Raw genomic sequence first — 27,788 nt, 5'->3', positions numbered from 1 at the left:
GGGCCCCTGGCCATTCCTTAGAGGGATGGCTGGACTGGTCAGGTGTATCTGCCCCACGAGGTAAAAAAAAATACATGGGTACATGAGAATCTTCACCAGGACTGCCACTCCTACTCGTTTGGTCTACCTAAATGAAGGTTTTGTTATTAACAAAAGAAGTAGGTCATATTTTACTCTTAAATATGACATATACCAAAAGTCCGTTTTGTCAAATGTGGATCTTTAGCTTCAGATATCACCACTTCACTCGTGTCTCCATACTGCATTTTCCCCCAAGCAGGAATGAAAGGTCCATTCAAATGCCTCCTTGCATTCTCATATAACTTAAAAATATTCCCCAAGTATAGGTCAAATGGCAAATTGACTTAAATCCCCATCCAAAGTCCTGTGCTTGCATATTTCTGTTTTACTGGGACATAACTGGAAACAGAATAAAACTCTGTTTCCTCTGAGCTGAGCACAGCCTGGATCCCACATGAATACTCATATGGGAAATCTAACTGGGACCAACACTATGGCATTGCATTTTCCTGCATCATCCTAGTCTGAATCACATATCCTCCATTGCTCCTTCTGTCTTCAACTCTACCATTAAAATGTCCCAATCAAGAATATGAAGACAAGGGTATAACTAACGGGGTTTCTAGTAATCAGGGACATATGACTCCCCACAGCAAGCGATGCCTTCCAAGTAATGGAGACACACACTACTCAGTGTGCCAGCAGCAGGGAACTGGCTGGCCACACAGCCTCTGGAATTGCCACCTGTACATCTCACCCCCTGCACAGCAAATGTTTCTTTATCTATCCTCTCCCCTCACACATGCTCCCCAAAGCAATTACAGGCAAAGGGAGAGTGCTTCCCTCTCCCCTCCCCAGCAGTGCAGAGGTCACAGGGATGAAGGCTAAAGGCACATGTCCCTCTCAGCTCTTAACCCCTTGGTTCCCTCCAATCCACACCATATGGTGTTCCTTTGAGGTGCTTAAGGCATAAAGGCTCAGACCAACTGTCTGTGCTTGGGCACCTGAAGCAGTTTTGGGGGTTTCTATAAAATTCAAGCACAGTTTTCACTATTGTTTTGTGGATTTTTCCACCACAGGACCATACTGCCACTATTTCTACCTACTCCTTGGCCCCGTGGCCCTGCACATGAAGATAAACTGAGCAGCAGCTATGCCACCAAGGTAACAAAACTGCCTTCGTGCAAAGACATACCTTTTCTTCTGACTAGAACACCCTCACTGGCAATCTTTTGTGACACAAAAGCATTGTGCAGCTGAACTTAAACCCTCACTTGGATTATTAAATTGTACCACTGATCAGCATTTCTGTGTTAGAGCTAAAATAATCCTTCCTGTAAACCACTTAGCCAAGATAAGCGGAGCAAGGGAACATTTTTAAATTACTCTCCAGGAATGGCTGAAGCAGGCATTTAGTAGAACAACCTTTATTTATTATTCATATCTCATGACCCTTTCTCCACAGGCTCCTTGCTTTGCAAGAAGTGTTTTAAGAATACAAACATATCCCACATAACCACTGGCATGTCATAGGCCCACATATGTAATTTATTTTTGTTAGGCAAATTATATGGGCTACTGTCTCACTTGTTTTAAATGATGACCAGTCTTGCCGGCTTCATATTGCCTCTACCCTGTACCCTCCTAAGGAAAAGCTAACTAGTTTTTGTTACAAAATGCTGTAAGGTAGCTAGCCCATATTTTACACAATGCTTTGTGACAGACAGAGAGTATGAGCTTTCCTAAGCAGATTATACTCAGAAATCCAAGAGTTTCTTTAACTGAATGCTTCAAAAATAAAAACTTATGCTCTCTGGAAGCAGACCTGTCCACACCCGATGGACTGCAAGGAGGATACCAGGACCTCTGCCCTTAATGATACCAGCCCTGAACTGGAAAGACAGAGTTCCTTATGGTGCAATAAGCTGTGTCAGCCCTGCTATGTCACTGCAGAAAGCACAGAGTATGTAGAAAAGGGTTTAGGCATCTGACTGGCACATGCTGCTTTCCCTCCTCCACTCCCCAGCGTGGATTTACATTCTTGGCATAAGCTGCTCCTTCAATGCAATTTGTCTAGCAGCACTGAATTTGATAAGAACAGCTGAGTGTTTTGCATTTTTATGTGTCTAGGGATGTGTCGCCTGCTGGAGGGAAATCAACAACCCTCTGGGAGGGAAGTGGGTGACAGGCAGATCTGCTGCAAAGAACCTGAAAGGTTTGTGAGGCCTCCTCCTTCCCTAGCCTGGCTGGCTTTTTGCAGCTTTATCGAAATCTGAATAAAATAGGAATGAAACATCCAACCAAAACTATCTAGTAAAAGATGTGCTGCTTTGTAGTCTGGTTTTAAAGAAAAAAATCTCTGAAATCCCTACATTCAATCCTCCAGAGGAACCTGTTGTATTTCACAGCCATGTGAAACATTCTCCCTGTAAATCAAACACCCACTATTTAAGATGGGGCATAATATACCATTATTTTTAAAATAAGCATGTGTATCTTTAATGGGATAGCATCAGTCCCTCTAATTCTCATTTATAATGGCTTATGCATTAAGTCTTGAAGAGACATATGAATGCTGCAATAAAGCAAAATCCTCTGCTACTCTCCTCTAGCCTGCCACTGAATGGCCCCAGTAATTCAGAGACATATTCCTTTTAATAATGAGTCACTACCATATTGTTGCTTCTCCCTGCAGCAGCAAAATCCTATTGATATCTCAGTATTTTTATCCTGAAAATATTAACAAAGAAAAAAGTCTGATTGTGATTACATCAGAGACACTTTCTAGTTACAGCACACTTGCTACTCAGTTCTCAGAGAGGTCAGAAGAAGGTCAGTCACAAGTTTCACACTTGTAATCTTGTTTTCATCCACAGCTGCTAACACTGCAAGTTTATATGGCTGCTACACCACATTGTTTAAAAAAACAATCTTACTTAGCAAAGTTTAAAAAAACCTTCAAAGGTTGAAGAAAATAAAGACATTGGTCCTGTGAGTTTCTGCATAAATTGCGAGCATAATCCCTCTGATAACCCTCCAGACCTCAGAGGTTGCTAGCATCTCTGAATTTCAGTAGACCAATTTCTTTAGGCAAAAAAGTTCATCTTAAATTCAGGGATGACATCATAAACTTAAAAAGCCCCAAAACAAACCCCAAATCCACAGCAGTAAAGACAGGACTTTTGGGGCAAATGGGGAACAGGAAGATATTTCATGGGAAGGGATCTCTGGCTTGCTCTCAAGCACCCAAGATGGTTATCACAGCATGCAGACAGGCAGAAGAGGCAGATGGCATGAAATGCCATGGAGATCCCAGGACAAGTCAGGTAGGTGGAGACTAGAGTGATCTCCATTTTTTCCACTCAAGAGGGAAGTGTGGGGAACAGAGAACAAACCCCTTTTCAGACCCAATATCCTCCCCTTCATTTCATCACTAAGAGGTGCAGGTAGATAACCAGTAAAGGCTGTTTGCCTTTCATTGAGCAAGAGGCTGCAACTCCATTTCAGAGCAGCACTTACTCTGGTCGCCTTAGCAATTCTTGGTTAATTTAGAGCATGAAGTACTTGCCAGCTAACTAATATCAGCATCCTGGGCAAAACCAACTGTGAAACAGTCCTTGACTAAGGTCTGTATGGCATGCCATGGGATACACTCTCTAAAACATGGAAACAGAAATCCTATATACCCTTCAGTTTATTAAACTCCAGGAAGCTGATGCTTGTGGCTCCAAGTTGCCTCATCTTCCACCAGTAAAACTGAATTCCTCACTTGGCAGGAGGAAATACAGCATGAGTACTGTTTTGCATAAATTGAAATTTGAGGTAGATTAACTGAGCCACTAAATCGACATTTTGGTAACAGGCTGCACTTTCTTCTAGTCCTTGATTACCAGGTCCGCACAGGACATTTGGAAGAGCTGCTTGTTTTGTTGAAGAAGATAAAAACACCTATGGAAAGGAAAAATCAGTGGAGCTTACCTGTCATCACAGTAGGTGAATTTCATGTCCATGCTATGACGACTCAGGAAGGTCTTGCTGTCCAGAGGGATATCGATGTTTGAAGGGTGCTGAATAGGCTCGCACATTATTATAAGGCAGGTGAGAAGAGGCTCCTTATACCCACACAGAGTGTGAGGAGGGCAAGTGTTATACACTTTAACTTGTCCAGTGCAGTGCAAAACCTGAAATAATGAGAAACAAACTTAGAATGTGCTTTCTCTACACATTAAAATGTGTTTTAAAGTCAAAACCCACTTTAATATGGCTCAAATATGCTACCTTCCACGTGGCAGACTTAAGGTTAACAGTTCTGCCTCTGTTGGTAACAGTGCATTTCATCCTCATGAAGAAATCACGCTCAGTTGACATCTCTTTGTTTTTCTTGCCAAAGCCTGGACCTGTATAAGGAAAATGGCAAATCATTTTCTCATTTTCGTTCTTGATTTCCTTCTACTTATAAGCATGAAGGATTCAACAGAAATAGTAGACTAATTCTCACATAATTTACCTGCAGAGACCATCAAAGATGCATGGACCATTGCAGAGCAGTTTGTAGAGCTCAGACCTAAAACTTTAAGTGGAACTTAAATAGGACTTGGTGCACTTTAAACCTATGTGTTAGCTTGCAGAATATAAATCTTTCCAAAGCCTTACAGCTGAAAACATTAAGCCCATCTTAACTTGTTGAAACGAAAATACTAAACAACCAGTTCCTCAGTGCTATCATATTTAAGCAATATTTGACAAAACAAAACAAATCTGCAAAGCATTGAATAACAGTTAATGATTACTGTAGGAATGAAAATTCCCTTTTCCATGACTAACAGATCTCTACTGCTAGCCATTGACTTCATTTGGTTATTTCAAAAGCAAACCGGGACTTTTTCATTTTCATTATTACCATTTTTCAGACTCAGATTCTCTCTAATTTCTTCATGGTCACATGGATGAGTGAAGTCAAAAATGCTGTGTCCAGTGAGTTCCACCTGTGTAGAAGAGCTACACTTAGCCAAATGTAAGCAACTGGAAGTATTTATCTGTTTTTAAATACAATGCAAATGAAACTGGTCACTAGAACTAAGTGCATCGATAGGATGCTCACTGACAGAAATCCTCTGACACTCCCTTTGTTTATCCTATGTGTAACTCCTCATTTTCTCCCCAGAACAATTCTCCTATCTTTGAATTTGCACAGTGCAGTTAACAGTCAATACCACTTGTAATTTTCAACACAGGAGAAAACTCCCAATCCACAAAGCAGAAAAGGGGGGACACAAAACAGCAGCTCTATTCCTTCTGTCCCACAGTCTAAGGCACAAGTAGACAAAGGCATATTGTCTCCCTGGTAGTATCTAGGAAGGCACCTCTGCAATCATCAAAGACACTACAACTTGATAGAAAGGGAGAGGGAACCTCCAAGCTGTGTTGTCTGCTGTACAGGGCACTTCCCTTAGAAATAAGACATTTTATTTCTAGTCTTTTTTGCAGTGACACACAGCAGGGTTTTCTGCATTTAGGCATAAGAACTGTTTCTGTGAACTGTACTACAAAGAGAGGAAAACGTAAGGGAACAAGTTACCTGGGTAAGACCCATGTATTTGTTGACATTCTCTGACAAAAAGATCATGTCTCCATCCTGTGTCACCACGGCAATAAATCCCTCCAAAGCTTTCAGGTACAAGTTGTCCATCTGCTGGTCTGCCTCTAGTTCATTCTCATTGTCAGCACATACTGAGAAAAAAAAGAAAAAGCATTTAAAGCCTTTAGCATCCCAGCCAGCCTTTTCCAATGCAAGCACATCCGTTTACAAGTCAGCATAGTATTTTTCTGCTCTTAAAATTTCATTTCAACAACCCCTTCTGGTGGGGCCTTCTGAACAGCTATGAAAGGGATGCCCTTATCACTAGAAAGGCAGGAGATACTTTCCTAAATGTTTTGGCAAATGCACGACCCTCTCTTCACCTTTAGCATGTCTCTGCAAGATGTGTTTTCAGTCACTAAAACCTACATACCCAGGCCCTGAAGTGCATCTTTGTGCGCATTCTCTTGGCCACATACAACATTTGTACCTCCTAACAGCCACAAGGTATAGGGTAGGTCTCACAGAAGGTATATAAATCTGTGCATTCCTAACAAACATCTAACAGGACTCTTCCATCAGAGTCAATTCTGTGCTCTGTGCCCCATCCTGGTGGCACAGGAGTGCTCCAGGCTGCGCCCACCAGCGATTTTGCTGTCCAGAGGCTCCAACCATAATTGCATCAGCCTTACTCGCATGAAGGCTGGGACACAAGTTTCTTGGAGCAGTTGCTCTTCTTTGTTGATTTAATGTTGCAATTTCAGCTTACAGTTTCTGTTCTGTATTGCCCATGCTGTTAGCACTTTAGAAATGTCATCAATTTTTGTTATTTTCCTCAATGAAACGGCAGTTTGATCATTCAATTCCTTCATGTTTCTTGTTGAAACAGTAATTTTGCAAGAAGTCCAAAAGCAGGAATAGAGCACTGCTTTGTAAAACATTATATGCTTTGGGTTTGTTACTTTTTTGAATAGGGAAGAGGCTGAGCCAAACTAACGCAGTTTTTACTTTGAAGTACTAATGAGTGATGATTAAAGGCTAAGTTTGATCTGTACAGCTCCTGGAACTGCATCTACTAGTGCCTGAGGATGGACTGCAAGCGAACCAAGAGGGATGAGCATTTGCAATGCAGAGCCCACCGAGCACTGTTTGGAACAGATGAGTGGTGACAAAAACGATGCTGGCTGCTGCTGCATCCTCCTGTTCCTCAACAACTCTCCCCGGCAGCAGCCCGTCACTCACCATGCAAACAAGGGAAGAAATGGACTCAGCCCTGGGGCCATGGGGAGCCCATGGTTTATCACCCTTTGCCTCTCAACCAAACTGTTTGGTAGCAGGGAAGAGAGGACACTGTCTGGGAATGGCCAGCACAGGCTGGGGATTTATCATCTCATGTCCCTGCACTGCAATTCTGGCTACACATGCAGGGGCCAGTTCCTCCTCAGTACAAAGCAAATGACTTCAGGAAATTACATCAGGGCTAGCATTTAAAATACAGAAAATACACAATAATATATCTGAATAGTATGCACTTTGACCAAAATGACATTTAGGGAAGGGGAAAAAAAAAAAAAAAAGGTAAGTGACCATCTGCTCCCAAGCTTGTTTCTGCTGTGTAAAGAATGTCAAGGGTCTTTTTTTACTTTTCCGGAAGCAAACAAATGGTTTATTCAGCAGGGATCATGGCTATAGCCCAAGACAATCAGCCAAGTGTGGGTTCAGAGAAAAAAATGACTTTTCAGCTCTAACCCCAGACCCTCCTTTCCATTTTTTTTTCCCAGCTCATTAAGTTTGCATTAACAAAACATGACCATTCAAAGGCAGGAAGGCTATTCAAAGCATTTGTATTCTTAAATGCCTCCAACAGTGAAAGACAAACACTTTATTTGTATTATCAGATGATTAAGTTTGCTTTTCCATGTATATAAATTATATTACTTATACAAACACACACACAGAGGACATGGATCATTCACATCAGGGCTGCAGGTTCAAATCTTTAAGGTCCGAGCTGAGCACAGCACTTAAAGATATAGTCAGCTTTAAAGCATGTGGTTACAGGGGTTTGTGGGATCAGAGTTCAACTGTTTTTATTAAAATTATCTTGGTCCAGCTGGAGGCATCTGTGATGTGGACGGGGAGGAGAGAGAGGAGATTGTCTGTCCTGCTGTGCACCCTTTCTAACCTAACCCAAAAGCACCACCAAGGTGTTTGCAGACACACTCACTCCAGCCTCCCTGGTAACTCAGTGAACCCCACTGCACCCCCTCCTTTTTCCTTAGCAGCCGGGCTGCAGTAGGAAAGGGGAGCTGGCAGATAGGGGTTTCTTGTAGTACTTAATAGGGCATGCTCACATTTCAAAGGCTAGGAAACTGCAGGCACTATCAGGCACATCCAGGCAGGTGACAAGTACCTCCAGAGCCATTCTGCTGTGCTTGCCCATCTATTCCTTGCCTGTCCTCCATCAGCAGCCCCCAGCAGCCCAGCCAGTGCAGGACACACCAAAGGTGCTCAATGTCTTTGACTGCTTCCAGGTTCTTTGCAGTGGCTGCAAACAGAGTCCCAGAAGGTGTCATCTGTGCTAACCCACTGAAGCAGATCAGCTACCTGAGGATCCTCAGTTTGCAGCAGAGAACTATGCTGGGCTTCACTGTGGCGGCCCTGGTATGCCCTGTATCAGGTAACTCGGTATAATTATAGTAATATAAATAATAAATAGGAGTCCCTCCTATGGCTGCAGGGTCAGCATTATCGCGCATTCCCTTTCTCCTGTGGAAACTACTAGATACTAATACACAGAGGAGATACACACTTAAGGAGACTGATACATCAGAAGCCATTTAGTCAGTGCCACTAGCAAAAACCTGGTTTGCTTTAGAAAGAATCTATTTTGCCAATGCAAAACAAATAATGGCGTGGCTACTGCAAGCTCCTCCCTGAAATCCCTGCTGTGTTTCACTTTGTTGTAAATGGTCTTCATTAATTTACCTTGGGGCTGAACTGGAGCACTAGCATAAGAAAATTCAGCTTCAGATGAAACATATTAGAGAAGCTGGGACCAAATGGAAGGAAGAAGTTAGCATGAAATGGCGAAGGCAGAACTTCAGCCTTTGGTTTCCAGTAGGTCTGAGGTCACTCTATCCAGAGAGCAGCACCTCATGTAGACTCGTCAGGGTTTTGCAGGTCTTCAAGAAAAGTAACAGTGAGATTCAGTTTATACTGATTTTCAGTGGGTTTTTTTTGTGTTTTTTTTTTTTTGTTGTTAGCATTGCTTTTCAAAATAGCTGCTAACTAAATTTTCAAATAAGGATGTGTTTCCATTATTTTTCCTACAACTTCTTCCACCTTCCCCCAACTAAAGGCAGTTCAGGTGCCATGACAGCATAGCAGGGAGACTGGACTGCCAATATGCCAGTTTAACTATAAGTTAGAAGCATATTCAGCAGAATGAAGTGCTGTAATATTATTGTTCATATTATAGCTACATTGATGGAGCCCAGCCAATACTGTGTTCATGTAACGCTGGGAAGCCTACACAGGAGGAGAATCCCTGTCTAGGCGAGATTGGGAGATGTTGAAACATGTCAAAAAGCCTCACAAAACTGCTGTGGCCTTCCTGGGATGACTGTCAGAGCTACAGGAGAACCAGGAACAGAGCAACTGCGTCCCATGTCCCAACATTTCATGGGTCATCCACTGTTCATTTTTCCCCACGGCAGCATTTCTTAGTGCATCAAATTTTGGTACAGTATTTTTCAGCCTACGTCTCAGTCTCTATTAAATTTTTGGTATGTATTTATTTTGACAAATTTTCTACCCACCAAATAGAATGTATTCATTGACAAGAAACTTTGAACTGTAACGGCAAATGCTTATTGCAGTGTTTATGATAACCTTTTATGCTAAAAATAACTTTTGTAAACAAGCTTTGATTAATTCTCACTGTCAGGATGTGCACTGTTCCCAAGTTTAAGAACACTTTTTCCGTAGATGCTTGCTCATTTCCTTCAGTCCAACCTCTTGGAACAAGTCTGAAGGCTCAAAAACCAGCCTTCTCCTCACAAGAAATAATTGTGCAGGTACAAACAACCCCCTAGCAAACAGCCTATAACTCCTCTCAATGCCTTTGATCTGACTCAAAGGGGTCTCTTTGGTCAGTTCAGAGGTGGACAATGACAAAATGTGTTTCTACTAGAGGTCACATCATCACCTGCCCAGAATTTTCCTGGCTTTGTCTCTCATCCTGGTTCCTATAAGTACCAGTAAGTTGCTTACATATTGTGCATAACAAATACCAGGCTAGAGCTGCCACTCCAGAGGAGGGCTGTAAAAACTGCCTGACACCAGCAGGCAGAAGTTAGGGAACATCTAACAGCAGCTTCATCCTGCATCAGAGAGAGCGGCTTTGAGACTGACTTGTCTCTTCCTGGTTTCTTGTTTTCCATCAAAGGAAAGTGACTGATTTCTTTCCCCCTTTTTTTTCTGTCTTGACAGGGCAGTACATCCTGTTCAAGGGGATATTTTCAATGTGTTCAATAAAAGCTTTCAATTTAGATACATCAAGAAAAAGCTACTCTTAAACTTGAAGTTTCCTGAAGGGCTCTTATCTCCAAGCGCACAAGCAATCTCGGATAAAGAAAACACTTATGTTAGTGTTGTTTTGATTGCAGAGTTTCTATCTAGCCAAATCATTCAGATGATGCTCCCAGGAAGTTGCTTGGAGTCCTGCAGCCATTGGTGTTAAATAGTGGGAATACAGCACCCCATCAGACCAGGCTTTGAGTCCCATGGGACCCTTGGGTGTACCTTCCCTGAAAAGGGACATCACTTCAAGCAGCTGAAGCACTCAGCATGCGGCTCACTCTCATTCCTAGCAGCATGGTTGGCATAAAACTATTTTTCGAATTTCATAAAAGCAACCAAGTAGACATGCTATTTTTAAAGCACTGTTTTATGCCACAATGGTCTGACATTAGATGCAGCTTGTCCAGACATTCAAAAACAATGCCCACATCAGTTCTCCCCACAGTCTGTCCTCTCCCTTAAAAGCCCAGAGAAAAGCTATTTTTTCCCTTCTGCTCCCTGCTGGCTTTCCGGCTCTGTTGTCTCCCTCCCTTGAAACAACTTCACACTGGCTTCCTTGTGGCCTCCCTTCTCCCAAACAACTTCCTGTCTGCATCCCTGTTCCCTCCCCATTTCTGCTGCTGTCTGCCTGCACAAGAGCAACTCCTAGCCAGCTTCCTTTGCTGGATTTCTGCACAGAAAAGACACCCGGGTGACCACACAACTGGGATGGGGTTGAGACAAGCCAATAAAATTGTGTTTGCCTGATTAGCCTCATTAAAAAGTCCGTAGTCCTGGCGCAGGGAAACTCGCTGTACTAAAGAGTTCTGGTGTCTGTAACACCTTTAGCGTCAGCATGGTTCAAATAAACACTTAAAATTACTGGCACTGAGCATACAGGCTTCCTAAAATGGATTCTCCTCTTCATATTCAGACAAAAAGAGAATATCTGAGGCAGCCTTACCAACTATTACAATGTAAGCTGTTAAGGAAGCCATTCTTTAGCAAAAGCCATTACCTCTCTTTTGCCATCTATTAGCTCCCCTACCCGCAAAAGCATTAGTGTTACCTACTAGCTATACTAGAAAATAATATGGCAAAAGTGCTGCAAACAGTTTTTCTGACTAAACTAAAGGACATAAGATCCCAAATCCAAAAGCTCCACTACTGATAAGCATGAGAATGCCTATTTTCAGCAGCAACTTTATGGGATCAAAACCTTTACTTGAAATGAACAAAGATCAGCTCTAAATTTAACCCAAACATTTCAATGTGACGATGGCAAAAATATATTATGCCAACAGAATTAGGAGACATCTTGAAAAATATTTAAGATAATAATTAAATATTTCTACTTAGCATTCCAATTATACCGTGTACTGTTCTGTGCACAACATGGAAACAGTATTATAAAGCTATTGTTTCAGTTTGCTTCCTGTGATACTAATCTCAATCAGGCCGTCAGACGAACAGCCTGCATTTCTAAATGTTAAAGGCTTCCTCTCCAACATTCCCACACAGAATTGCCTACTGTGAAAATCAAAGGGAAATGTGTTACTAAGTAAAGCAGCAACTTTTATAAAGCAAAACCTGGTATTTTTTACCCTTTTGAACTCTGAGATATACAACCAGCTATTTCCTATTATGATAGGATACAAGGGCCAAGCTCAGGCCCTGCAATGCCTGCAGAAGACGTGCACTCTGCAGTCCAGAAGTCGGGATTTTTCGAGGCACGTAGCAGGAGAACTCTCAATGAGGGCTCAGATCCAGGGGCTCTGCCATTCACCTGCTGGAAGAATGTGGGCATAGATTTCCCTAGGTCTTGGCTTCCCAACAGATAAATGATCATTATGCAGACATCGCTAATAGAACAGCCCCAGTTACACAAGTGAAAAGCCTGATTCCGACTCAGGGAATAATAGCAAAGGGCGTCAGACACTTAATGCCAGTGGAGTGAGACTGGCAAGTTGCCTACAGCCATCTCCAAAATCCCACCTGGAGCATCAGCTTGCAGAAAGAGGAGGATACAGTCCTGGGAAAGGCCTTGTTCTCTCTGCTCCAAGCAAAATCACCTTGAAACAGAGAGATGGGTTGGATGATTGTGCCTACAAACAGCAATACAAAATAAAACATGGTGTGCTAGTAGGTTTTGATAGACTAAATTAGAAACAAGAAAAATAGTAATCAAGGTGTAGTTTTTTCTCTACTACATTTTGAAGCTCTTTTCAAGCTGCAGCAGATGTTATTTCAATGCCCAAATTACTGACAGAACCAATACTCTCACTTAACTCCAGTTTACAGTAGGCATCCAGCCCAAATAATCAAAACCATTTCAATGAAGACAACATAAAGCAAAGGGGGGTTTGCAGGCTGGGATGGGCATTTGTTTCTCATGCACTTGCACCTCCCCATTTCCCACTTCATCCATCAAGAGATTACATAGTGTCCCCCATGCTCCCTGTCAGTAAAATCAGATCCTCAAATGCAACAGCAAATCTATGGTCAAATTTCAGGCTGCTAAACCTGCACATGAAACCTTTGCTGCAGCTTTGCTTGGGGCTCGGAGAGGGTCCAAAGCATAAGCAAGAACAGAATGAGCACGAACATCACCCAAGCCCCGTTCCCATCCTGCTTCACACATATCAAAATAGGATAAACAGCAACACTCTTGAAGGCTCTGTGAGCCTCCAGCTGCATGAAAATCTACCACTTTGAATCAAACTGGATGACCTTCTAGTGAAAGCCAGTGTCCTTAAAAAGACTGACATTTTTCAGAGGTCCACAAAGATAGAAAATTTAATTTATATGTTAGCTATACTCAGAATAGTAGGTGAGCAGCAAGACAAGGTTTTCTGACATGAGTTATTTTATATTAATGTATTTTTATTATCAGAAAATAATACCCAAAATTTCCAGAAAATCTGTCCTTTTAAAGTACCTTAGGTTCAATTCCCCAGAATAGAAGCATTGAAGATTTTGAAACCCTTATCTACACCTCTGGTATCTAAAGATGCAGCTACGGACAAATCTGCATTTGACTAACAACACAAATTTTAATGAGAGGACTTACTCCAAGCACATATTTAGACTGAACAAGTCAGTGCATCAGATTTAAGGCTAAGCAAATAACTAATATAGAGAAAGCATGAAATATTAAAGCACAGTCTGTCACTACTGTACCATTTTATTTCCAGATTATTTTCTACTGCTGGGCACTGGTGGTACTTCAAGAAAATGCAAATTTTCTGACATGAAATATGAATCACACAGACTCATAATATGAGTCTAAGCCTTAACACTGTAGAAGCATCAAAATATATGTTTTATCTCTAGATTTTTTCCTCACTGAAAAATGTAAATTCATTTGAAAAGTTCACTTTAATCTTAGCAGGTAAGCAAACGTATTTTTCTGATGACTGCATCCAACTATTCCATGTCAATTTTCACAGGCACTCACATTACTTATATTATCTGTTCCAGCCTTTCAGAAGTTTACTTTTCCTATGCTGTATCAGTCTCTAGCTCATGCCATATAAATATTTGAAAAGCTGAGGCTGTGTTTTTATGAGAAAGTTACTAACAACTTAGCTTTGTTTAAGAACATTTACCTATTTACGCAACTTCAAGTATTAATTACATGACAAAATCAGAGATTATTTCCAAACACTGTTCAGCAAATAAACTTTTCTTTTCACAGAAGTACATGATAAAACCACATTCTATAAGCTAAGATGAAAATACCTACATTTTATACAGTAGGCTTCAGCAAAAGCCAAAAGTACTACAAAAACTTACAGAGCACACAGAAGCAGAATTGCATTTGCCATATTTTTCAGACTAACCAACAACAAACCAACAGCAAACTTGACCACAAAATGGGATGCTTCCTAGTAACATTTATTAAAGTAATTACTCTGGTATGACTCAACGTTTCTGAGGAGAGGAAGTGCAATCGTGACCTTATTGGGAGTGTTGCCATTAATGAAGGAAAAGACAAGATTTTGGGTTTACCATTCACAAACAATGCAGGCATTGTTTTGTTAACGTATTCTCAACACTCATAGGTCACCATGTGAAAGTTCTGGAAACATCAGTTGTTTTCATTGATCTTACAGGCTACTCAAGCCATATATTTCCATCAAAGTGATTACTCAAATATAGGGGCAGAATAAGAATATTGCTAATTTTATCGGTTTTCCCAGGCTATAAAAACTATGCTTGTTCACAGTTCCTACTAATCCAATGTGAGCAGGACTCTCATTGTGTAGAATCCATTCACATTAAGTATTTAAAAGCTGTTTTAGCTATCTTAGTATAGCTTGTTTTAAACAACCTCCATACTAGTCATTGCCAGTGGATAGCAGAATTATTCCTTTCAAACAAAGTATTGCACCTCCAGAGTGTCCCAGCTGCTGTTCGAATGTGCAGACACAAACATGCTTGCCAAACCAAATCAGAATTGATTTGTTTCAGCATGGGATCTTAAGGTATATGATTGAATTCTGATTAAACTCTTTAAAAGCTTAAAATGTTGTAACTGAGATTAATAAACCTCATTCAAGAGTATTCTCAGAGGTTTTTTTAGAGAGGCAAAATATCTGCACTGATTGTTATTTTGGTAACCCTGCAGTCAGAGAAGGGCATGCATCACCTTCCCAAGCTGCCATCAGCCAGCCCTGACAGCTACCTTCTTTTAGGCAGATCTTACCTGAAGACAACAGCTTATGAGTCCGTAGGAAACTGATTGCCAGGCGCATTATGGATGCCTTGTCCAGGTGGGAACTGATGTTGTGGGGCAGGGGCAGCTCGTGTGCCAGTTCATAGAAAACCTCGGTCTCTTTGCTTCTTCTGCACCTTGCTGCATCTCGTGATTTCTCCTTCCTCCGCTCAGAACTGCTCCTGACAGGTAAAGAAGAGAAAGGAAAAGGCATTTCTAGAAATGCAATGCACAACTTGAGAGGCATTTACAAGAGTGTATCTTCTCAGCAATGAATCCATTCTGTCCAGTGGTTGAAATTAATTGGCCAGACTTTAATACCTATTTGTGCCCTTTAAATGGGAATTAGGAGAGGACTGCCACAGCTGGAAAAGACTCTGATTGTACATGAGTGAGCCTTAGAATGCCCTCAATCCCCACGGAGTATAACATGATTGAGATCTGCCTTAGGCAAGAGATTCAAAATCAAACAGCAAGCTATTACTCCTGGGATTCAGGAAACATGAAAAACAATTTTTTTGTTTGTTCAATCTAAATTTACTTACTCTGGGACATGGTGGCAATCCAATTTGAAGCTAGAACAATTACAGTGAATATGGCTGTGTCCTAGATTTTACAGGTCATGGAGTTTTGATAGCTGCACTCCACATTAAAACAAAGTAGTAGTAGAGTATCCAATTATGTTAGTCTATAGAACTGTCTCAACTCTTAATCCAAAACTAATCCAGAAAACCAACTTTCCTTAACCACAAAGGGTACAAAATGGGAAAGAAAATACTGTTGCTTGCAAGATAGCCCTTCTTTTTAAAAACTGTTCTAATTAAATCACCATCTCTCCATTGTCTATGAAAATAGATTCCTTCTTGAGTAAAATAACATGACCAATAGAGCCAACCTCCTTCAAACTCCACAGAGAACAGAAGAGCAGGAAATAACAAAGGGGAAGACATTTTATGAAGCAAGTATGCAAAATTAAGCTACCAAGGGACATAAAGCTAAATTTAACACATGAGAAACACAAGGAATACATTTATAATGGTTCTGGGATAGGGCATTTTAAGAGCTAAGTCTACTGACTCTAAGGTTCTTTTATGAAGTACAATTCTTATTTCAGAACATGAAGCATCTGAATCCATTTAAAACCATGAGCCATTTCAACCCCACGTAGCTCTGCTGATACTACAAGTTCTTACACTTGGACGAGTTGAAGTTTTGCATTACAGTCACACCAACATATAATACATTTCTTTTCGGGCTGATTTCTGCAATAGTCCACTAGTGCCACTTGAAATGAGCACAGAACAGAGTGTGAAGCAGAACAGTTCCACTATTTTCCCTGTTTTGGCTGCACATTTATTTGTGCAGATTTATTTCTAGAATCACCAGCAGCATCTCTCCATTTGCAAGGCTCTCAAAAATTAAGCAGCTTACAACTTGTTTTTTCCAACATCAATATAAAGAAATGAGCCTGTAAACTCAAAATGGATCTACCAAAAACCCCACCCTATCAAAACAAGGAGTTTCAATAAATATATTCTGTTGCATTAAGATTAGGAGGAAAACAAATATTAATTGCATTACTTAATTCTAGAAACTGTTTCAATCATGATTGGTCTCATGCAAAATGGCCTAAAATAGAAAAAGAGTATTAATCCACAGCAGATTACTGTTTCTTGAACACCAAGACAGTCTGCAAAAGCTTCTAGCATTGAAACCACAGGAGGCTTCATAAATTAGTAAGAAGGAAAAATAGCCAGGACACGCATTAAATGCCAAGAGTAAATACAATAAAGTGTTTGCTGGGGCTCAACAAGGCTGGATGCTCAGTATCATCATTCAAAGCAGGAGTGGGCTCACAACACATCAGCAGAGCCCTTGTGCTACAAAACACATGAAGCTGGACACGTGTGGGATCAGAGAGGTGCTCACCAGTGGGTGTGCTAACAGGGCAAGGGGGCTGCTAAATTCTCAAAGTATCTTCTAAAGATTTGTGATCAGCCCTCGGCAAACCTCTTTCACAATTATTTTGGCCAAGGCAAATGTTTTATAACATGGTCTGTGTTACAAGAGGCATGTGCTGGAGGAGACCTACACACATCTCAGTACATAACAGCAGGATCCAACTTCAAGAATTACTTCAGGGGTATTGCTGAAGCAAACGCCAACCCACCTAAGTTTGAATCTAAAGGATCAGATATTCACAAGGTGACACTAACTCATTACTTTTCTTCTTGCCAAGTAAGAGCCATACTATATCCATATTAAAAAAAAAAAAAAGTCCCTTCTTACTAATGTCTGACAAGCTTCAACAGAAAATGCCCCATGTTCTCCTGGGGCAGGTACTGGGTACAGGAGAGTCATGTAAAACACTTACACTGATGGTACTTTCAGAAACATGTCTTGTTCTCTAAAGAAAAATGTACCTACTCTGTGCCTATACAGATGCTAGACTGGGGACAAATATTCTCAGTTTCTAATTATACCAAGAAAATAAAAGAGTAGAAGCAAAACAAAACCAAACAGAACAAAAACTATCTAGCAGTATTTGTGAGCATTTCTAATGGTCATTTGAAAAATATAACCTGAACCATAAATGTTTGATGTCTGTTCTAAATCTAGAGGCCACAATTTTCACATTAGAACCAACCTGGGCAAAACAAGACTCAATCCCTCCTCATTTAAATATGAAACTTCAGGAACCAAGGCCAAAGCCAGGTCACAATTTATACAGTAAAAACAGGTTGTATAAGACAGGGTCTCCCATGACACCACTCCAGCCACAAAGAAAAATATTTAGTTTTCTAACCTCTGCAAATGTAATTTTGAAGTGTGGCTAATAAGACAAGTTGGTTTCAATAACCAGAGGTTGCTCAAGGTTTCTAATAATTAATACTGAGCAGAGACAGATTTTGTCTCTCTCTGTTACAGATGCTTTCCCCTGACACTGCTTCTGACTGTCTTGTTAAGGTCCTCTGCAGAGAGACATCGTCATTCTTTCACACCACACACAAGAGCTTTCTCACATCAGAAACCAAGGGGAGGAATCAGCCTGGTTGCTTTCAAAAGACTTGTTTGCTCATCCATTATCATTTTAAATAAACAACTTGCTTATTAAGCATTTCCCCCTTGTGGCATCCTGCACCTCAGCTTTCCTCCCCATCTCCCCTCACACAGCACATCCTTGAGTCGTGTTGCTGCTGTAGCCAGCCCAGTGTAAGCACACCAAAACCCAAAATGCTCCTAGGCCACTTCTCCACTCAAGACATCCATCTGTGCTTGCTTGCTGTGCCTCCCAGGGATGTCTGTGTCAAATATGGTCATTTATCCTGGTTGCAAAAGACTCCCAAAATTGCAAATTCTGCAAAAAGTAGTATTTTCATGGTTTCTGTTTGAAGACTGCAGGCCATTAATAATTCTCTATGCAGTCAACCCATGTCATATAGGGGATTAGCGTTTCACCCTGGGTGAGGCTGGACCACCCATGCTGGAGAGCGACTGCTCAGCAACCTGCCTGATGGAAGGCCAGGAGGAGAGAAAGGCTGACACTGAATCCTCTTCACATCACCCAGGCAATAGAGGAAAGGCCTGGGCTCTAGCTAATTTATGAATCATTCCCTCCTAGCACATAAACCACCCACTTATGTGGCAGAAAAAGAGCAAACGTGTGCGTCACTGCTTGGAGAAGGCGACGCAAGCAGAAACCTCGCTCACCCTGATGGATTTCTAAAAGTGCAGGGGAAGAGCAGAGAAAGCCACTATGACTCAAGCCACCTGTATGCTGGTCCAAAGCCCAGGGGTACTGCAGGGGAAGCCTCCTGGGAGCTCCTGGACACTTGCTCCTTCAGCAGTCGCAGGATCTGGCAGGATAAGGGTCCGCTGAGCCGCACAGACACCCTTATACTGCAATCACAGCATAACTGGTCCAACAAACCAAGAAAGGAACGGAGAGGCGCAAATTTCTTTTGGAAATGGAGAAGCCAAGCTGAGGAATGGGCCTGGTGACTCCATTCAGGACTTGGCGACATAAAGGGTGGTCAGCAGACCTAAGAAGGAACAGGGAGATGTCGCGTCCCAGCAAGGACTCTCCCAGGGCTCCTAGATGATGGACTGCTGTGCTGCTTACTGGTGTGCAAGCCATTGGGAATGGAAGAGTTCAGGAGGCACAGACAGTTCTCTGACACAGAACACAAGTATGGCACTGTACCCTCAGGACAGCTGTTTACATGATTTCCCACTCCCTCCTGGTGGGTTTAGTTTGCACTCTGAAAATAGAATGTATGGGCCAATGCATGTGAGAAAAGATGACAAACAACTGGAAACTATTTGCACTCCCAGGTGAAGCTTCCAAACTTTCATAAGCAGCTCCCCATGCTACTCCCTAGAGGCCAAACACCAGACTAGTCCCAAGGGTACAGCCATGCCCAGGAAGAGTCCACTTGATCCCACCGGGTGAAAACACCCCAGGTGATGTAGGCATGCCCTGCATGGATCCCAGGAGCCAGATTCCTATCCCCTTGCTCATGTCCGGCAGGCCTTGCAACACAGCTTCACTGAAATCAGCAGAATGCCTGCAGACAAAGGCCTTGCACACCGAGGTGAAGATCATAATCTGACTTTTTGAAGCCTCTCTTACTGCAGGACTGGAAACTTCAGGGATGGCAAATTATTGCCAAACCTGAAGCCCTGCATAACCCATCTGTTTTAAACAATCTTGCAAAACTACCATGTCAGCTCAGGAATTGCCTTCCCAGTGTCCACTGCTGTGACAGCTCCGGGCTCCAGCAGCCAGGAAAAAAGCTGAGGCAGCCAGGGGTGCTGCGTGCTGCCTGCTGCCACTGCTCTGCTGCAGCATCCTCAGAAGGTACCTGTGACCCAGAGACAGGAAGGATCAGCCCCACAAACAATGGGCACAAAGATCACCCCCCGCACGGGAGCTCAGGCCCACGGCGTTGCTCACTGGCCCAAGGTTTGGTTAGACACCCACACAACCCTCCTCAGCTCAGCAGCCAGGGACTGACCAGAGGTTTCAGTCCTGTTTCCATTGACTGTGACTCTCTTCACTCTCTGCAGTTTCAGTCCCACCAGTACTTCATCTCCACCAGTAATCCCTGCCCACCACCTCCACCCAAACATCTCCCTGACCCTTCCAGCAAGCTGTTCCAGCCCCCATCAAAGCCCTCGGTACCCACTCAGCCGATGAGGGTGCCAGGCGGTCAGCTTCAGGGATACTCCCTTCTGTCAAGGACATTGGTGGCCTCCTGGAAGCTTGCAGAGAGGACTTGCCAGGACAGCAATCTTCTGCTCAGGGTTTCGCAGCTCTTCACAAGTCCATGTGGGTCGATACTCCGGTTGTGTACACACACACACACACGCGCGCTTGTTTAAGATTCAGCAGTGCAGCAACTGCACTGAATTAGACTCCCACCGTGTAGACTCCAGATCACAGAAGCCTTCAGAGAAATTGAAATGCACACCTTGCAGAAAAATATCTTGTAAGTAACCCGGTAGCCTTCACTCGTACCTACACTGTGTGTGACACATCCGGACAGCACTTTGAATCGTGCAGTTCAGACAGACCCGCTCGAGTTTACTTCATGATTTTGGTGACCCTTGGACTTTGCTTCAAACTGCCATGTATGCAAGCTAGTAAAACAACGAGCATATTACTTTATATCCAATGGCTGGTTATTAAATGTTTCTAGCTTCAGCACTTTAAAGGTCAAGAATCCACAGTTAATTAAGTTGCCACATGAAATTTCTGTAGTAAATGCTCATTTCGAATGGTTTAGAGTTAAAGCGTCAAATGCTAACTTGCAGAACAAGAAAAATACATTCTGTGGATGCAAAAAGAAGAAAATATAGTACAGATAAATGAAAAAAGATAAGATACTTAGCATAAAAAAATTCCAATTAAGACCTGTAAAACCTCAATAAAAGTATTTTAAAAGGCAGTACTACCATAGATAACAACGAAGATTTATTTCAAACTAGCAAATACATTTTTTTGCTGAGTTTATATTTTGCATTACTTTCTGCTTGGCAAATCCCTAGCTGATGTGAACGAGAATAATAAAAAAGTTTTGCTGACTGTGAGGCACTCCACAGCTATCTCAGAACCACACCACTTGACTGCCCCAGAGATGTGCTTGCAGACACCAAGCAGCCACCAGTCATGCTTACTTAGCCTTAAAATTCCTTTAAAAAGTATTTGTAACCATTCTACCTGACAAGCAGTTTATTCTGGATGGCATGCTGTGCTTTTGAAAGCTCTCTCCGTTAAAGTAATAAAAATGACCATTGGTAAATAAAAAGTGCTAGAAACAGCAATTTACTCACTCCCCAGGAACTCAGGCCACACTATGGAAGCTGTGGAGGAAACCCATACACAGTGCCATGCAGATCTCTCCTTATACCTCTTTCCAGTGAAAATAACTATTTCTAAAGTCTGAGAAGACACCAGATGCCCAGTTCAGCACACCAGCAAGAGCAAAAGGAAGGGGAAGGACACAGTTATTTTCAGGCGGAGGAAAAAAAACCAAAACCAGTTTGAAATATGTGGAGTGGTCATGGAGGGCAAGTGCTAAAGCAGCATTGCTGCCCACTGGGATATGGTACCCAGCACACAGACAAAACAAACACAAATGACGCCAAAATGGGGAATTTGTTAATAAAGGAAATGAGAGTTCGAAGGTAACAAGAAAGGCTACTAACAGAAAGGGCTATTGCAAAAATAAGGAAATGAAGCATCTTCCACCCTTCCTTTAAAGCTGCCCTAACTTATAGTAACTCACCACCAGCTCCTTGTCTTGTTTAAGGGACTTCTTGTGTTTCTGTACATACTCATTAAATAACAAATTCCTGCTAGTTCAGCAAAGCTTGGCCCCTACTGCCATTGCAATATCGATGCTATTCCTTCACCTAAGTTTAAAACCAAAGGCAAGATGATAGGAAAATGAGAAATCTGTGTGTCTCAGGGAGAGAGGAGGAAAGAGTCTGCATTAAGAGTGAGGAGCTCATTTCCATTCTCATTAGGATGCGTGGCACAACAATAGAGGATTTGGCTACTACAATTACAGTATCAAGAGATCAGGCCTAAATGATTACCAAACTTTTCGTGTCTTAGAGCATATTTATGATTCACGAAGTCCATATCACTCCAAGACCACCACAGCTGATAGTAACACCTATACAGTTTTAAAATGTTCATAGCACTGGCATCTTTTTTATACCACTAAAAGAAAAACACTTTGCAAGCACAATTTAAGGTATCACTAAATACTGAAGCTATCACAGCAACTGTGTAGCACTTTGGAAGTTCAATGTTGCAAACCTCACTGAGGCTGCTGGAGCACTTAGATTTTTTTAAAGCATTTAGGTTCACAATATGTCAACAGAGCCTGATAAATTTAATCATAGTAAGCAAAACAATGTCTACAGGATTTATGTTCTTCCATTTTTTCTCTAGTTTTATGAGTACCTTGAACAGAAAGATAAGTATGAGTATTTCGGCAGCCATTAATCTCTTCCTGGATTATTTTACGATGCTGTGAGCATAGCCTGTCCCACGCTGCCACGCCAGCACAAGCCTGGTACCTCAGAGGATGTGCCAAACACTTTGTGTCTGGGGCAAGGCACAGCCCCACGGAACCACCTGAGGCTCACAGCGTGCAGAGAAGATGCCAGGCTGCTGTTTGATCTGCTGTTGGAGCAAATAGCAGCACTGCCTTTTTGCCTTTTCAACCCATTGCCTACATTAGGGCTAGATGACTTTTCTCTGGCTTAGTTTTCAGGAAGAGCAGTATCCTGCTCCAAGTCACTGCACGGTCAGCAAGCACCAGTGCTGGTCACAGAGAGGGTCAAAACAGCTCTGGGTCACCTTTGCAAAAGCTGCTGCAGCCTGCACTTAGCTCAAATCAGTGAAACACATCCTCCATCTTCGCAAATATTAAGGACATTTGGACAGAAACGAGGACACCGTATGGTCAAATCTCAGTGGACCAGCCAATCATCTCAACTCAGGTCTTTCCTCCACAGACTGGTTTTGCACTGCTCTGCTCCATCAAGATCATGGATTCCTTCCCCGTGGCAATTAACTCTGACACCAGCCAAGACAAGGCAAGCTGCAGAGACAACCTGCAGTCTAAAAAAGGCCCAGCACCAAACCCTCTAAACACAACAGAAATGACTGTTTCAACACTGGCTAAAACTTAACTCGCTTAAGTCAAAGTTGTTTTGTGGGCGATAAATGCACAACTCTGCTTTTCTCTCCTGGAATTGTGCTGCAATGGTGGGCATAAGGTTGGTTATGACAATGCACAACCCCAGATGTCTATCAATGATTTGTGTTTGAGAGATTACAGATCCTTATCTTGTGGCATTACTTGTAGTAATCAGTCAGTTTTGACAGCTAATCTAGAGGTCCATACATATTGTTGCTCAAAGGCTCAGCAGGTATTGCTAAGATCTGTTTTCAGATAACCCAACTATTTACCTACTCTAAAAAACACATACCAAAGGATGTGCTTTATCTCTTCACCAGCAGGTAAAAGCTAAAGGTGAATGAAGTGCAATTCGCAGGCTGGGGGGAGGTGGGCCCAGAAGTTAAATTCAAAACCAGCCTCATTTTTCAGATGGGGCACTGACCACATCCCCAGCCCATACCAAACCACAACCGGCGTTATTTATCGAGATGGCGCAACTGCAGGTAAACAGGGACAACTTTTCAATTAAGCTTTATTTCAAGCCTAAGGGACAAACATTGCCATTGCATGACTTTACTATCAGTGGTATGCGTCCCTACGCTTCAGCCTCAAACCCTCTCAGCCGTAAACACTTCAGAGAGTCATGCAGAGCATTGTTGACAAATCCCAAGTTTTACAATCTAATGCTGTGCTGTGCCTTGGGCAATACCCACCAGCATTTGTGGGTGCAAACCCTGGTGCTTCAGCAGGCTTGGACCAGTATCTCAAGACATTTTAGCTTGTGTCCTGGCACATTTGCTGACAGGTTCACACAAGGGGCCTTTGTGGGTAGGAACAATGAGAGAGGCGTGCACAGCACAGGAAAATGGGTGGTGACCACCAAGGGCTGGAAAAAAGCCTCTTTCAAAGGAAGGTCTTTGAAAACATTCATTACACCCCACCCAGCTATTTTCACTACAATATTTCAGTACATAAAAACAACAGAGGGAAAATAAACAGCCCACCCTTCAGTATGGTGTAGTTTCTCCAACCCCTGCAAAGAAATCAGCAAGCTGTAAAGATGCAGAAACCTTCACCAAACAGAGCCATATAAGAGGCCATCCACCAAAACCTCTCTGCACCACCTTTCTTCTCTCATGCATCTCCAGGCTCTGTATATAAGCTGACTCAAGTAGACATCTTAATTTTCAGAGTAAAAGATTTGAAATTTAGAAGTGCATTGACTAATAAATACAAGATAGTGAGCTTTATAGTGATCGTAAATATATTGACACAATTTTAAAAATTGCTATACAGTCACCACAAGGAGTTTCAGCTGTGATTTTCTTTTCTACTTATTTCAGCTAGAAAGAATAAAATATTTCAGATAAAACAGCAGCCAGACAGAAAAGAAGCAATAAATAATCCATAATTAAATGGGTCTGTGAAATCAGCAGACAGTTGTAAACTGGAAGGCAGTCTTTGGAGGCCATGCTCTCACAGAGGTGTCTCCATCATAGTCAGCGAGGTTACCTACAAAGCAAAGACTGAGCAGGTGAAGCCCCTAGCCTTGGGAACACAAAAATAGCTCCTTCTTTTCCTAAGGCTTTGGGCTGCTCTCTGATGATGCACCCTTGCTCATAATTTCTGTGTAGAAAGGCAGAGGAGCACCTACAACAGAAATTCAGCCACTTTGTGTCACCTTGTTTCAAGCACAAGGTCTCAGTGCTGGATGCTCTACAGACTGCAGTGGTGGCACACACCAACTCGAAATGAGAACATTTTTGTCTCCTTCAGAGAACATTCAAAACACTCATGAAAATTACTTTGCACCATTGTCTGTTAATAAGTCACACTTAGTCCTTCCAAAGTGTCAAATATTCTAATAATAAAGAAAACAGATCTTGCAATAATATCCTTATTAAATAATGCCAACCCTTCCTTACTTTTTGGACCTTAATCATTTTAACGTGCACTTGGCAATGATGGAAGTTAATGATTTCTCCTCTATCTCTTGGTGACTTGTAGTCATCCATGGTAAAGAAACTTGTAGTCATCCATCCAAAGAAACAGCCATTTCTTTGGCAGGCAGGGAATAATAATTCTTGAAAATAACAATACAGATGCTCTAAATTTTGATCATTCCTTGTAACACAGCTTCCTCCACTTCCTGCAACAATGATCAATTACAGATTCTGAGGGCCAAGCTACATTTTTTGCCCTCTGGGGTGTGGGTTTTGTCTGTACAAACATCCTGGGACACAGCCCATTCTTAGCCCCTGCTTTCTTTATGGAGGGCTGTTATTTTATACAGTAGCTCTTTAATTGTCTGTCTCCTCCTAAATAAGCCATTGGGTAAACTGGAACAGTGAAGACTTTGCATGCTGTGATTTTGAGCTCTCAGTAGTATTCAAAAGTCTGCCACTAGTTTAAGTCAATAAAAATCAAAATTTAGTAGCTTGAGCTGGGGTAAATTTTGTTCTTTGCTTACTACGAGGGAAAAGTATTGAACCAAAGGGTCAGACTACTTCAGCTACCTGGCCAGAAAAGCAGCAGTCACTTCAGTCAAGTAAGGCAAGTCCTCTAAATTTACAGCTAAAACCAGAGCCTGGAGTGATGTAACCTGGGGGCAATCTGTAACCCCAAAACACACACCTCCAGCTCCTGGCAAAGTCCTGAGGAGCCTTCTCACTGCTCACCTGCCTCTCCACACCCATGGATGAGGCAGAAGCCGGAGGGACATCGAAACTCCAGTACTCGAGGAGGAAACAATTGTGGCCCCTCAGCACTCAACTGCAGTATTTCAAATATCTTAAAAATTAAGGCTTGGTTCTGTCGGGAAACGGCCGCTAGCTCCTTTGACACATCACCCTGAATAATTACTCACTAAACACTAACTTTCAAAGGGAACTGATAGAAAGGCAGTCTGTGTTGTAACACAAAGTAAATAACTGGATGCAGTCTTTCTCTTTTGGTGTTTCTTGCTTTACTTCTTCCCTACTCTACTATTAACTCCTTAAACGTCTACGTAGCTACAATAAGAAGATGGTTACTCTGGAAAAAGGAAAAAAAAGATTATGAAAATAGGAAGAAATTCTGTACATATACAAAGGTAAATTCACGTGGCCACACTTCTTTGTATTTTCTGGGTTTTACTTCAGAACTATGAATTAACATATCAGTATTTTGGCATTATTCCTGCTGGAGCTTCTGTCCTCCTTAAATTTAAGCAAACAAGGCACATATGCATATACTGGGCCTGATTCTCATCCCCACAATGTCCCATCATGTCAAGAGGACAGGAGTCAGGAGTCAGCTGTAATAAATTCTGTTTATGAAAAACATAGGTGGGTAGAAAAGAAACAAGACTTTTTTGTTTCTTTTGATACAATCCACAATTGTAAGCTTACTTAACAACAGATTACAATCATGCAGGTCTTGGAGATCTATCAGAACTGTGCATCTGTCAGGGTGTGGCACCTCAGTATTCACTGTTTTGATTCCAACTATATAGCAACCCAGTTTCTGACGAGAATGTCCAAGATGCACATGCTGAAATGCATGCAAGTGGATCAGTACACACACAAGTGGCCACAAGAATTATACAAAACAGATGGCATCTCCCAAGGCAGGGGTGAGTGTGCTCTCATTCCAGTAACTACCAACACTGTTTTGTAAACATACCTCGTGCCTCCTTACAGTGATTCTTGGAAAATAAGTTTTTATTCTTCTCGTCCTTTTCCTAAATTATGTAACCTAATCAACTGAACTGCACAATTTCCCCAAACCTAAATGCTTTCTCAGAAAAAGCAAAAAAATACAAGGAAAAAAAGAAAAGAAGCTGCACTCACTACTAAAAATGATGATTTTGTTATTAGAAAACACAACTGGGATGGTACAGAGGCCAAAGCTGAGGCAGGCAGAGAAACAACCATACCACAACCAACAGATGCACAGGGAGGGCTGAGGCAGGCGCAGAGAGAGCACCACGTACACGTGTTGATACAAGCTGAATCCAAAAGGGAACATCGCTTCTTGTGCTAATGTATTCTTTTGAACTGTATTTGTCTGCCAGTGTAGTTAGCTATGTTTGTACAGAACATGCTGCTGTGGCAAAGGGTAATTATAAAAATGTATTTACCCCTTCATAGACAGGGGAAAAAAAAATCTTTTCCCACAGAATACAGAACATGATAAACAGTTAACTCTTTTACTGACACAGCTTCATGCTACTGTGAAATACATTGAAGACTAAGAAACTTCTATAATGCAAGGCATATGGAAAACAAGAGTCATAATTAAAGAGCAAGGCATAGTACATCAACTGGAGTCAATCCATATTGTACACATATGACTTAACTTCATTTAACATAGTTTTTAGTCAACAGTACATTTATAAAGTAACAAGCCTCGGAGAAATACACTTCATGTACATACTATTAATTTTATTACTCATTTAAAAAAACCAAAAAAAAAATTTTATTCATGATTGTATATAACAATTGCCTATATAAACCTTTCTGCCTTTTTCTTATCATCATTTCCTGATACAGATAATGGACTTCTACCAATTTTTGTTGATTTTGAAAAAAACTTGGAAACATTGGGAAAAATCTTCAAGGGCTGTTAGACAATGGTCATTACCAGAACAAACCCATATGGATGAACATTTCAACCACAGTTTCTCCACTTAAGAGGAAACCAGTATCTCAGATCAGTAAGAATCAAA

General features: G+C 41.8%; 1 protein-coding gene and 1 long non-coding RNA gene across 6 annotated transcripts in view; one reads left to right on the top strand and one right to left on the bottom strand.

Moving 5' to 3' along the window:
- LOC146439318 (uncharacterized) overlaps window positions 1-2,697 on the top strand; it is a 59,983-nt gene extending 57,286 nt beyond the window's left edge. Inside the window, exons 2-3 of the long non-coding RNA XR_014850749.1 lie at window positions 1,101-1,185; window positions 2,152-2,697. This is a non-coding gene — a long non-coding RNA (uncharacterized LOC146439318). The remainder of the gene's footprint in view (window positions 1-1,100; window positions 1,186-2,151) is intronic.
- EPAS1 (endothelial PAS domain protein 1) overlaps window positions 1-27,788 on the bottom strand; it is a 111,786-nt gene that overhangs the window by 19,615 nt on the left and 64,383 nt on the right. For 3 of the 5 annotated variants that reach the window (XM_085055008.1, XM_085055010.1, XM_085055009.1), the window contains exons 2-7: window positions 14,871-15,061; window positions 5,600-5,751; window positions 4,922-5,006; window positions 4,529-4,591; window positions 4,300-4,418; window positions 4,000-4,202 (exon numbers count right to left, since the gene is read on the bottom strand). In XM_085055008.1, the coding sequence (XP_084911134.1) occupies window positions 4,000-4,202; window positions 4,300-4,418; window positions 4,529-4,591; window positions 4,922-5,006; window positions 5,600-5,751; window positions 14,871-15,061 (813 nt within the window). Of the gene's footprint in view, window positions 1-3,999; window positions 4,203-4,299; window positions 4,419-4,528; window positions 4,592-4,921; window positions 5,007-5,599; window positions 5,752-14,870; window positions 15,062-20,068; window positions 20,143-27,788 lie in introns of those variants that run through there. The other 2 variants (XM_085055007.1, XM_085055011.1) reach the window with 2 other exon arrangements.

Source organism: Lichenostomus cassidix, chromosome 3 (genome assembly GCF_008360975.1).
Source record: "Lichenostomus cassidix isolate B80296 chromosome 3, HeHo_3.0, whole genome shotgun sequence".
In the NCBI taxonomy this organism is placed as follows: Eukaryota; Metazoa; Chordata; class Aves; order Passeriformes; family Meliphagidae; genus Lichenostomus; species Lichenostomus cassidix.
This window is presented reverse-complemented; position numbering and strand designations above follow the sequence as displayed.